This window comes from Scyliorhinus torazame, chromosome 6 (genome assembly GCF_047496885.1).
Source record: "Scyliorhinus torazame isolate Kashiwa2021f chromosome 6, sScyTor2.1, whole genome shotgun sequence".
NCBI lineage: Eukaryota > Metazoa > Chordata > Chondrichthyes > Carcharhiniformes > Scyliorhinidae > Scyliorhinus > Scyliorhinus torazame.
Genome location: NC_092712.1, coordinates 203,342,949 through 203,354,379, shown reverse-complemented (window position 1 = coordinate 203,354,379; position 11,431 = coordinate 203,342,949). Strand labels below are relative to the sequence as shown.

The following is an 11,431-nucleotide window of genomic DNA, read 5'->3' as shown; positions in this document are numbered from 1 at the left end:
TGTGTATAGGGAGTATAGTAGGGTGCTAAGTATGCAGCCTTGCGGGGCCCAGGTATTGAGAACTATCATGGAGGAGGTATTGCTGTTTATTCTTACTGATTGTGGTCTATGGGTCAGAAAGTCGAGGATACAGTTGCAGAAGGAGGAGCCAAGTTAAAGGTTTTGGAACTTTGATACTTTGAACTTCTTTGGTGCCGGTATAATGGTGGTCTCGAGGCATTGATGTGCGTATGGCCATATCAAAAATATTGGTTACCAGAATCAGTAGGACTATACAAATGATAATTTCCAAATGCAAGGAATTTGAGCAAAGGGAAATTTCAAAGAGATTTTATTATGATTCCGGACCAGACCCCAATATTTCCTAGGATACTGGACAGGAACCCCAACACTTTTTTAAATTTGTAAAACTGTGAGGAAAGGATACGTCCAGGAGTGATTCCACACAAAAACAGGGATGTGGTATATTGAACAAACTTTATTATTAACACAGTATTATACGACCTTAATATCACAGAAATATAGATTGAATTATACAATTATGTTAAATAATGCTTAACAATAAAAGGAACCACATTAACTTCTAACTGATACCTTCTATATCTCCAATCAAACAAAACCCATCACAGGTCAAAAAAGACTTTTAATAGAGTTAGTAACTACAAGATTATTGCCAATCTTTGGATAGAGATCTTGGGTGTGATTTAACCAAATGGGAACTATGTGCCATAGCGAGCGCGTTTAGCCACGTGTTTCCCGGTGCTTGCAGTCCTGAGAAACACAACGCTATTTAACCTGACTCCGGTTAGATATGGGGCCTCATTGGGGAATGCACAGCTGAGGCTGCACTTCGTCTCATTTCCTGCACTGATGAGCCCCACTCGCCGAAACTCCTCAGTAAAGGGAGAGATCGGGATGCCATTTTTAAATGGTGTCCTGATCTCATGAGCCCCTGACATGACCTCCAACCTCCCCCCACAAGCCTGAACTCACTGTAACTGGCCCCCCTGCCCCTTACTCACCCTGTCTGGTGTACATTGATTAGATGATGGACACCATGGGTGCTATTTTATGCTTTCGCCATGGTAAGTTAGGAAGCGGAGAGGGCTTTTAGTTATGAGGGTTAATTGTGACTAGTGATTAGCCTTTTCTCATTGTCGCCAATTGAGGCCCTTAAGGAGCAATTAATGCCACTGCTGGTATTAACTCAATGGCAGATGGGCCTGTTGCCACAAAGAGAGCATAACAAACAAACTTGTGTGGGTTGCTTGTGGTATCTCAGGAGGGGTCTCCATTTTGAAGTCACTCCATATCATGATGAGGACCCGGCATTGGGAAGCGGGGAGCCCCCTGAGAGCCACCCTTATGTCCTTGCTGTCGGCTGTCCCACACCCCCTCCCTGGGTTCCGTAACCTGGTCTCTGATTGGCCGAGAGCTTTCAGTGATCAGGACATCCTACCACTGGGGTCGGTGATTCTGTGGAAGGCCCACTGGTGACTTCTCAACTGCCTGATTGGCACACATTAGTGGCGGGGGTTCCTGGAGGAGGCAGTGCAGGTCTCATGTTGGTTCCCCAGCCGGTGGCCAAGACTTCCATTACCTCTGTAAAATTTCATTACTCCCCCATCTCAGGTGAGCTGCATGTGTTTCCTATGGGAAGACTTCTTTTAAGCACTGAACAGGACAACTCTCTTACAGCAGAAGATCAGTTCTGAACCTGTGAACAGTGGTGTTTTACCACAGTTTCACTTTGAAAACCTCAGTATATACCCCTTTATAAGCGTACTCTGTGGACCTACTTTTAATTGCATGTTGTAGCCCTTTAACCTGCTGCACATGTACATCCCACCCAAATGAATGAGCTTCCACGCAGCAGTGCATTCAAAGCACACCATGAGTTCATTAAATACATGTAATGAACTCCAAATTGGAAATGAGGGCTCAATGGGATAAACTCAGTTTGGATGGGTCAAAGTCATATGGCGATTTATTCCAGTTGGCTCCTGATCAGAGAGAAAGTTCCAATCCATGTTCCCTACTAATTCTGAAATGCTTAATTCCATATTTTTTTCTTCTGGTGTTTTATATGATCTCATTACACTTTAAGACAATGACATTTACGTGGATTGTTTTTAAAGGGACACATAATAAAATGTAAGCAATAATTCAGCCATAGTGCTGTTTTATTGAGTACTTCAATAATACAAGTGTACATCAAACTGTTCCAGTCAGAAATTCACACGCATTTAAAAGTAGATATTCTGTAAAGTATGCAAATTTGTGCGTTTTCAACAGCCTATTTGAGGAAAAAAAACTCCAGGCTGGTGATAAGGATAGTCATCATTGTAATGACAGTGATTGTTAATTTAAGCTTATTACAAAGCTTTTAAACTATTAGCATGCACCTGACATGATTAACTTCGGTACAAAAAAACTCAGTTCTAAGCACTAGCTATATGAAGAAATAAGATATACTCTATTATGGTTCAAGGACCACATGAAAGGAGACACACTTATACAAAGTTATGTAACAATAAAGCCCTCTACTTGTACAAGTTGAATATTCTTTGCTTTGTAGACATTCAAACCTACCCATTGTAAAAACAACAAAGTCTCAAATTGTTTCAAATCATCAGGGAACAAATGGACATTTTTACACAAATATTCCATAAAAAAAGGAAATCAAGCTAGAAATAGCGGGTGGGCTGTCGTTGCACTTAGTGAATGTGCTTTCCCAGGGATCAGGATTTACTGGAGCAAGTTGTTATGTGGCATATCTCTTGGTCCACTGCCTGGCTATTCTGTCATGTTCTGCCCTGTTGGTAAGATACTGAGTAGCTATGCTTCCAACCAAAGGATCAGCTGCAAAATTAAAAATAGTGTTTACAGATTTGAATACAATAATAGGTACATTATACCATTACACAATTACTATATTGCAAAGTGCCTTAATTACCAGACTTAAAATGTTTTTTTTTGTTCGACACTGATTCATTTCTAGTATCCAGTATGCTTTAACATTTTTTAAATTGTTCACAGTATTTATAGCTTTCTAAACGGTCTGGGTTTCTGAAGTTTTTAATTCTAAAATGTATTAAAATCAATTTACATTTTAAAAGTTTCAAGTTTTCTTGACTGGGCCCCAAATCATAATACCTCAAAGTTTCAAATATCAGCAATTGTTGATGACCTACAAAGGTTACATGTTCACAATGACTGAATAATGACATCAAAATAGTTATAGTCAAGCAGGCATATTTTAAAAGATAAATTGGAACAAATAATAAGGAATGGATTATCCAAAATGTACTTTGTGATACAGAAGAGGTAAAATGCTAAGAAATGTAGATATGAGTCCAGATGGCTCAATGGATAAGTCCCTAATCTAATTTGCCACAAACTCATGCAAACCCAGAAGATTCCATGTTTGATCCGACTTGGTGTCGGGGCGAGGTTGTTGAATCTCGGAAGAAGCCTCTCGTGAGATCTGAGATGCTTGAAACATCTTGGGAGATCCAATGGTCCACACAAACGTGGACCAGGGGTAACATCACCTGGGAGGGTATCCCAGACCATTAGAGACCCTTGGGTGGTTGAGAACAGGGCAGGATAATACCCTGGTACTCTGGCACTGCCAGCCTGGCATTCCTGCAGTGCCACCTGGGCACCCTGGCAGTGCTACCTTGGCACTGCCAGGCTGCTAGGCTGGCAGCATCAGGAAGCCATGTTGGCAATGCCAGAGATTGGACCTGAGGACCTTACTAGTTTGAGGGGGTGAGGAGGGGTTGGGCGGGTTCCTGGGGGTCTCCCCAAGGTTGGGGGCGTGGAGGGGTGATCAGGAATCGGGGTAGGGTGACCTGAAAGGGGGGGGGGGGAGAGAAGATCACAGCAGCCTTCCAAAATGGCGTTCCAATCTGCGAGAAGCATTTCTTGCTGGCGAGCTTCAGGGAATCACTCTAAGTGTGGCCACAGGGGAGAAAATCTCTCTGAGGTAAAAAAAACAGCAAAGTGCCGTTGAATAGTGATATCTTCTCGGCGATGGAGCTGCTGCGAAAAACCCCGCCAAATGCGCCCGAAATCTAACATAGAGATTTTTTGGGTGAATTACTCCCATGGTAGCTGAACTCAGCTGGGTGCTAAAATTGTCCCTGCTGCTCGGAACTAGAGAGAGGAGATAACAGCGAATGTACCCACTCAAGATTGCTGTGCAGTGACTCATGCTGAAATGTGGAAGTGCTCAGCTTGGCCAGGATGTGCTGAAGTTTGATTAGTCTGTCAAAACTGATGAAACAGATTTTTGATTGATGATGGAGTCAAACGTTATGAGGGGCAGGCATGCAAATGGAGTTAAGGCCAGACTCAGATCAATTGTGATCTTAGTGAATTACGGAGCAGGGTGAAGAAGCTGGATGGTCTACATCTCATCCTATTTCCTATGATTTTGTAATACAGATTTAAGAAAATTAAAGTGAGGATTTATTTGGACTGCGAGTTGTCTTGATCTCTCCGCCACACAGTTGTCTAGGTGACGTTCTGATACACGGGCCAGATTTTAATGTGGCTGGTCCGGGTGCAGGCCAGACCCAAACATTTGTCAAATCGAACATGTTGGGAACATGAAGATGTTGGGAGCGTTTCTCAACATCATTGTGCATGCCCTTGATTTTGAGGTCAGTGGGTGCATGTGCTAATTGGATGTGCATCCACCGACAATTAAAGGGCCAATTAAGGTTATTAAAAGTCCAATCGACAGGGATTTTATGCTGCCCATGCTATTTTTGGCTTATTGCACAGGCAAAATGAGTGGTGCTGATTACTTTTTTTTCATTTCCTTATCCAAGGGCAGGATAAAAGGTCCCTGGAGATGTAGCAGTTTCTCTGTGATAGAGTTTGTAGCTGTGGGAGTATAGAGTTTTCCTTGAGTTTCCCAGTTATTGTTTAGCATTTGAGGTGTGAATTTCAGCATTTCAAGATTTCTCTGGGATATTTTCCTGAGGATTGGAGGATGGTGTTCAATCATTTGCAATGATGTGGAGGTGCTGGTGTTGGACTGGGGTGGGCACAGTAAGAAGTCTTACAACACCAGGTTAAAGTCCAACAGATTTGTTTTGACTCACTAGCTTCCGGAGCACAGCTCCTTCATCGGGTGAGTCATTTGCAAGGCATTGGTCCTCGGCATCTGATCCGATGGGAATAGTAGACGCTGCTGGTGGAACCTCCTCTGAAGGGGAAGATGGGCAGGAGGGAGAGGAGGCATCGTGAGTGCATGCCCAACATCCCAGGCAGAGCCAAGAGAGGCAGGGGCTCAGTTGGTGCAGGACCAGCAGGGAAGCTCACGGCCTTGTGGTTAGGGTCGCCATTGTGAGACCTATTGGAAAATTGAACTTCAACCCCAATGCTCCTCCCCTGCTAATTTTGTGTCCTGATGCAGGCTTTGGAGGCCTGAAATATCCCTGCCTTTGTCACCACTGGAAGTAATTGAGTTTGTCACTACTGGGGGAAGCCTGTTGAGGATTTGGGAACATTTGGACAGGTAACTGTTAATTGTTTTCAAAACTTCGGGTGTCATTGATATATGCTATATTATAAAACGCATCACTTTAACTGCAGTAATTCATCATGGAACTCTGATTACAGATAAACCTATTACGAATGCTTTGCTGAGTTTAAAAATGTCCAGAACCACTTTTCTAAGCAGGGAGCTGGAATTACATTTTGCTCACAGCTTTAAGAGGTTATTAAAGAATTACCCTGTTGTAATGGTAAATGAATTTGTTTTTATAACAGATTGAGCATTTGAGGGGATCAAAACTTTTTCAATGACTTTTATAAATGAGTTTTTTCTTCAGTTTGAAGTGCTTTTGAATGATAGCTCAATTTGTTAGTTATCAGTTTTGTTTAACGTCCACTTCAATGATGTCCTGAGCTCTGCCCATTCATAGAATTTACAGTGCAGAAGGAGGCCATTCGGCCCATCGAGTATCTTGTGATACTGGTGTGTGGTTATGGAGGATACATAGAATCGCAGAACTGTTACAGCGCAGGAGGCCATTCAGTCCATGGTGTCTACACCAGCTCTCTGAGTGAGCAATTAACTTAGTGCCATTCTCCCATTCTTCTTCTTCAGGTAACAGTTTAATTGCCTTTTGAATTCTTCAGTTGGACCTGCCACCACCACATTGTCAGGCAGTGCTTCCAGAAATTATATATTTGCTTTGTGAAAATGTTCTTCTTCATATTGTTTTTGCTTCTTTTACCAATTACTTTAGATCTGTGATGTGTCGTTCTTGATTCTTATACAAGTGGGAACAGTTTCTCCCTTTCTGTTCTGTCCACATCCTTCATGATTCTGAATACTTCTATCAAATCTCCTTTCAGACTTCTTGGGCTGGATTCTCCGCAGCCTGCCGCTGAAATCGCGGCAGGCGCCGGGGCGGAGAATCCATTTTCCCGTATGGAATCGGGACCGGCGCTGGTTCTCTGATTCTCCTGGCCCCGAAAAGCACCACGTACCGCCTACCTGCGACCATTGATGGAGGCCCGCCAACCCATTCTCTGCCCCCGACCGACCGAAGTACCGACGGCGTGGATCTAACATGATCCTGCCGGTTGGGATACTAGCGTGGCAGCTGTGGACTCAGTCCGTGGCCACCATGATGGGGGTAGGCAGATTGGAGAGCAGGGGGGGATTTATACGGCACCGTGCTAATTTTGGGTGGGCGTTCCGGGCCAGGCACATGGCTGATCGGGGGCACTATTTGGAGGGTCCAGCTCCGCGGTCTGAGTCGGCCATGGAGCACAGCGCAGCCGCTGGAGGCCGCCACTGCGCACATGCGCGGCCTCTGACCCGGAAGTGCGGGGGCCCATATCTGCAGCAAAAGCTGCTAGTTTCATGATGGATCACTGCTAGCCCCTTGCAGGGCTATGAATATGTGACCACAGTTTTTACGACGGCGTGGGGACATTGTTCCAAAAACAGAGAATCCAGCCCCTTTTCTCTAAGGAAACAGTCCTAACTTCTCCAATCTATCGCCAGAACTGAAATCTTTCATCCCGGAACCATCCTTGTGAATTCTTTCTGGATCCACTCCCTTCACATCCTTCATAAAGTGCACCGCCCCAAATTGGATGCAATGCTCCAGCTGAGGTTGAACTAGTGTCTTATACAAGTTTAACATATCCTCCTTGCTCTTGTACTCAAAGCTCCTTTTAATAAAGCTCAGGGTACTGTACGCTTTACTAATTGCTCTCTCAACTTGTCCTGCCACCTTCAATAATTTATGCACATATATGCCCTCTGCTCCTGCACCCCCTTTAAAATTTTGCCCTTTATTTTATATTGTCTTGTCTTGTTCTTCCAAAATGAATCACGTCACACTTCTTCGCATTGAACTTGGGCGGCACGGTAGCACAGTGGTTAGCACAGTTGCTTCACAGCTCCAAGGTCCCAGGTTCCATTCCCGGCTTGGGTTATTGTCTGTGCGGAGTCTGCACGTTCTCCCTGTGTCTGCCCGGGTTTCCTCCGTGTGCTCCAGTTTCTTCCCATAAGTCCCAAAAGATGTGCAGGTTAGGTGGATTGGCCATGCTAAATTGCCCTTAGTGTCCTAAAAACAGGTTAGGGGGGCGGGGGGCGTTACTGGGATAAGGTGGAGGTGGGGGCTTAAGTAGGGTGCTCTTCCCAAGGGCAGGTGCAGACTCAATGGACCAAATGGCCTCCTTCTGGACTGTAAATTCTATGATTCTATGAAGTTCATTTATCATAGAATTTACAGTGCAGGAGGCCATTCGACCCATCGAGTCTGCACCGGCTCTTGGAAAGAGCACCCTACCCAAGGTCAACACCTCCACCCTATCCCCATAACCCAGTAACCCCACCCAACACTATTGGCAATTTTGGACACTAAGGGCAATTTAATATGGCCAATCCACCTAACCTGCACATCTTTGGACTGTGGGAGGAAACCGGAGCACCCGGAGGAAACCCACGCACACATGGGGAGGATGTGCAGACTCCGCACACACAGTGACCCAAGCCGGAATCGAACCTGGAACCCTGGAGCTGTGAAGCAATTGTGCTATCCACAATGCTACCGTGCTGCCCCTGTCCATTTGCCATCTGTCCATGCATTCCACCAACTTATGTATGTCCTTTTGAAGTTCTAACCTATCCTGCTCATAGTTCACAATACTTTCATTAGGTCATTAATATATATTGGGTAAATCAAGGATCCCAGCACTGACTCCTGGGGGACTCCACCACAAGTCTTCCTCCAGACCGAAAAGCACCCATTTACCACTATTCTCAGTTTTCTGTCATTTCGAAATTCTGTTTCCATGTTGTTACTGTCCTGTTATTACATGGCACTTTAATTCTGCTCACAAGTCTATGCATAGCACTGCATCAAATGCTTTTTGGATGTCCATGTTCACCACATCAACTGCATTTCCCTAATCAACCCACTCTGTTACCTGTTGAAAAAAACCCAGTAAGTTGGTTAAACATGATTCTCCCTTAGGAAATTCATGGCGTCCTTTAATTACCCACAACTATCATTTTTATCCTGGATTGTTGTCTCTAGGAGTACCCCACAACTAAAGTTAAACTGACTGGCCTTTAGTTGCTAGGATTATCTTTATACGTATTTTTGAACAAGGGTGTAATGTTTGCCATTCTCCAGTCCGCTGGCACCATCCCGGAGTTCAAGGGAGATTAAAAAATTATGATCATTACCTCTGCAATTTCCACTCTCACTTCCCTCAGTATCTTTGGATGCATCTTATCAGTCCTGGTGCCTTATCCACTTTAAGTACCGACAGCCTAGCCAGTACGCTATCCGTATCAATTTGAAACGCTTCTAATGTCTGAGTTACCCCTCTTTCACAATGATTTTGGTAGCATCGTCTCCCTTGCTAAGGACAGATGTAAAGTATTTGTTTAATACCTCAGCTATGCCGTCAGCCTGGACCTCCGGTGGCGGCCACGGAGTGAGCGGTCACACATTTGGTGGCTCCCGTTCAAGGTGGTATTCTTCGGTCCTTTCCCCATCTGAAGGGTGAAGTTTTGGATGGAAAGAGGCGCACGAGTACCTGGAAAAGGTGTAACTCCTCTGGTGTTGCTGGTGGATGGATCCATGAACTAGGAGTGGGATGAGAAGAAAGGAGCTGTTGGAGCAGCAGAATCTTCGTGGTGCACCACAGGTAAAAAATGGCAGAGGGCAAAGGATCCATTCTGCCCATTGAGTGGTCAAGGGAGCAATTGGTGGAATTTCTGAATGCACCCAGCAGAGTACGGAGGCCCTGCAGGACGTGACCAAAGTGGTGGAGTTGGTTAAAGCAGACACCGAGAGAGTGGAGCAGAGGCTGGAATCCCAGGGCTGGGTGATCCAGAAAGTGGAGGAGGCAGTGGTGGAGCGCTCTTTCGTGGCCGAGGTGGGAGTGATGCAGGAAAGCCAGAAGAGGCTGAAGGAGAAGGTGGAGGATCTGGAGAACCGCTCCAGAAGGCACAATATGAAGATAGTGGGGATGTCCGAAGGCATTGAAGGTGCAGAAGCCGGCACGAATGTAGCCAAAATGTTGGAGAAGTTGACGGGGGAGGGGGCCTTTGATCGGCCCCTGAAGGACGAGTGAACGCACAGGGTGCTGATGAGGAGACCGCAAGCGGGTGAGCCACCAAGGGCGATGGTGGTGTGGCTGCACCGTTTTCTGGAAAGAAAAAAATTCATCGGTGGGTGATGCAGCCGAGGAAGTGCACCCTGGGAAGGGAATGAGCTGCGGGTGTATCAAGACCTGGGTGCAGAACTAGCAAAGAGGAGGGCCAGGTTTAATCGGGTCAAAGCTGCCCTCTTCAAGAAGGGGGTGAAGTTCGGGATGTTGGGTGACTTTTCAGAGGCGTGAATATTATTTTGGAATGCCAGAGGAGGCGATGGAGTTTGAGGGACAATCGACTTGTAGATGAAGGAGGACATTGAACTTTAGAGGAGTTTGTGAGGAGGTTTCTTTGTTCTCAGGAAACTTTTCCCCTTGAAATGTTCTTTTGGTTTTGATGGCGGGAGGTTTAGAGGGCAGGTCCCTCCGTGGGGGGAATATTAAGAGTCAGCGCACCTTTTCTGCTTTTTGGGGGAGTATGGATGGGGGGGGGAAATTGGGTAGGGGCTCGGAGGCCTTCAGCGGAGGGCCACCATGCTAGCTGGGGGGGGGCTAGTTAACGAGGGTGCAGTGGAGGGTTGTCAGGAGGTAGGCACAGGGGAGGGGGATGGGGTTGTTTTATTTGGGGGGGGGCTTGCTGACAAGGGTGTGGTTGCTGAGGCGCTGCTGAAAAGGGAGTGATGATGGTGGACATCCAAGGGTGGGTGGGAGGGTCGCGTGAAAGGGGCCGGGTGCTGGTCCAAAAAGGGGTATGGTTGATCAGCAGAGGAGGGGGTGGGGAGCCACGTGGAATGTGAAGAGGCTAATCAACCATTCAAACGCTCACGTGTGTCCGCGAACCTGAGGAGTCTGAAGGTGGACGCGGCCTGTTTGCAGGAGACGTACTTAAAGATAGAGAGAATCAGAGAAGCTTGAAGAAAGGATGGGTGGGCAGGTGTTTCATTTGGGACTGGACATGAAGATGCTAAATTGCCTTTAATTGGAAAAAAAAATTGGATATCTAAATTTATATTTTTAAAAAATGCCCCAAATTAGGGGTCGGATGGAGGAGGCTTCTTGTAGGCGAATGAGCTTAAGGGCTCCCCTGCCGTTCTTGCTGGCCATGAACTCCGTGAGCCCAGGGGTAGTATCGGCCTTGCGGGTGTGGGGGCAGTGGAGACAGCATTTGGGACTAGAGGGTGTGTTGGTGTGGGCACCAATCTGTGATAATCATAGGGTTGCACCGGGGTGGCTGGACGCGAGGTTTTGGGGGTGGCGGCAGGCAGGGATTGAGCGATTTGTGGACCTGTTTGTAGGGGGCAGTTTCACAAAATTAAAGGACTTGGAGGAAGAGTATGAGCTGCCCAGGGGGAACAGCTTCAGGTACCTGCAGGTTCGGGATTTTGTGAAGAGAGAAGTAATATCCTTCCCACTGCCAACCTGGGACCCTGGCTGTTCCACCTGGGCACCCTGGCCGTGCCAACCAGGCAGCGCCAGGATGCCCAGGTGGCATCTTGCTCCTGCCAGGGATCGGACCCGGGGGTGCCGTGCCCTTATGAGGTGGGGTGCAGGGGGCTCGAGGATCCCCTAATTGGTAAGTTGGGTCATTGGGGGTGTCTGGGGGCCGCAGTAGCAGGTCCAGAGATTGAGACGCCATACGAGTAGTCTCAGCGGGCCTTCATTGCCGAGGCCCAAAAATTAAGCAGACTCCCGCTTAATAGCGGGGTCGTTCTCGGCGCTGCTAAACATGCCCAAATCAGGACTCTGTTTCATTTCCATTAAACCGAGCCTCATAGCTTTGTAAGGA

The 11,431-nt window shown here is 46.5% G+C and overlaps 1 protein-coding gene across 2 annotated transcripts in view; it reads right to left on the bottom strand.

The window, feature by feature from the left end:
• Nucleotides 1–477: 477 nt before the first annotated feature.
• LOC140425231 (ubiquitin-conjugating enzyme E2 E2) overlaps nt 478–11,431 on the bottom strand; it is a 318,771-nt gene continuing 307,817 nt past the window's right edge. The window contains exons 6-7 of one of the 2 annotated variants that reach the window (XR_011947795.1): nt 8,943–9,136; nt 2,756–2,862 (exon numbers count right to left, since the gene is read on the bottom strand). Coding sequence is in view for 1 of the 2 variants with exons in the window: in XM_072509307.1 (XP_072365408.1) it covers nt 2,765–2,862 (98 nt within the window). In the remaining variant the exon portion in view is untranslated. Of the gene's footprint in view, nt 2,863–8,942; nt 9,137–11,431 lie in introns of both variants that reach the window. The other variant, XM_072509307.1, reaches the window with a different exon arrangement.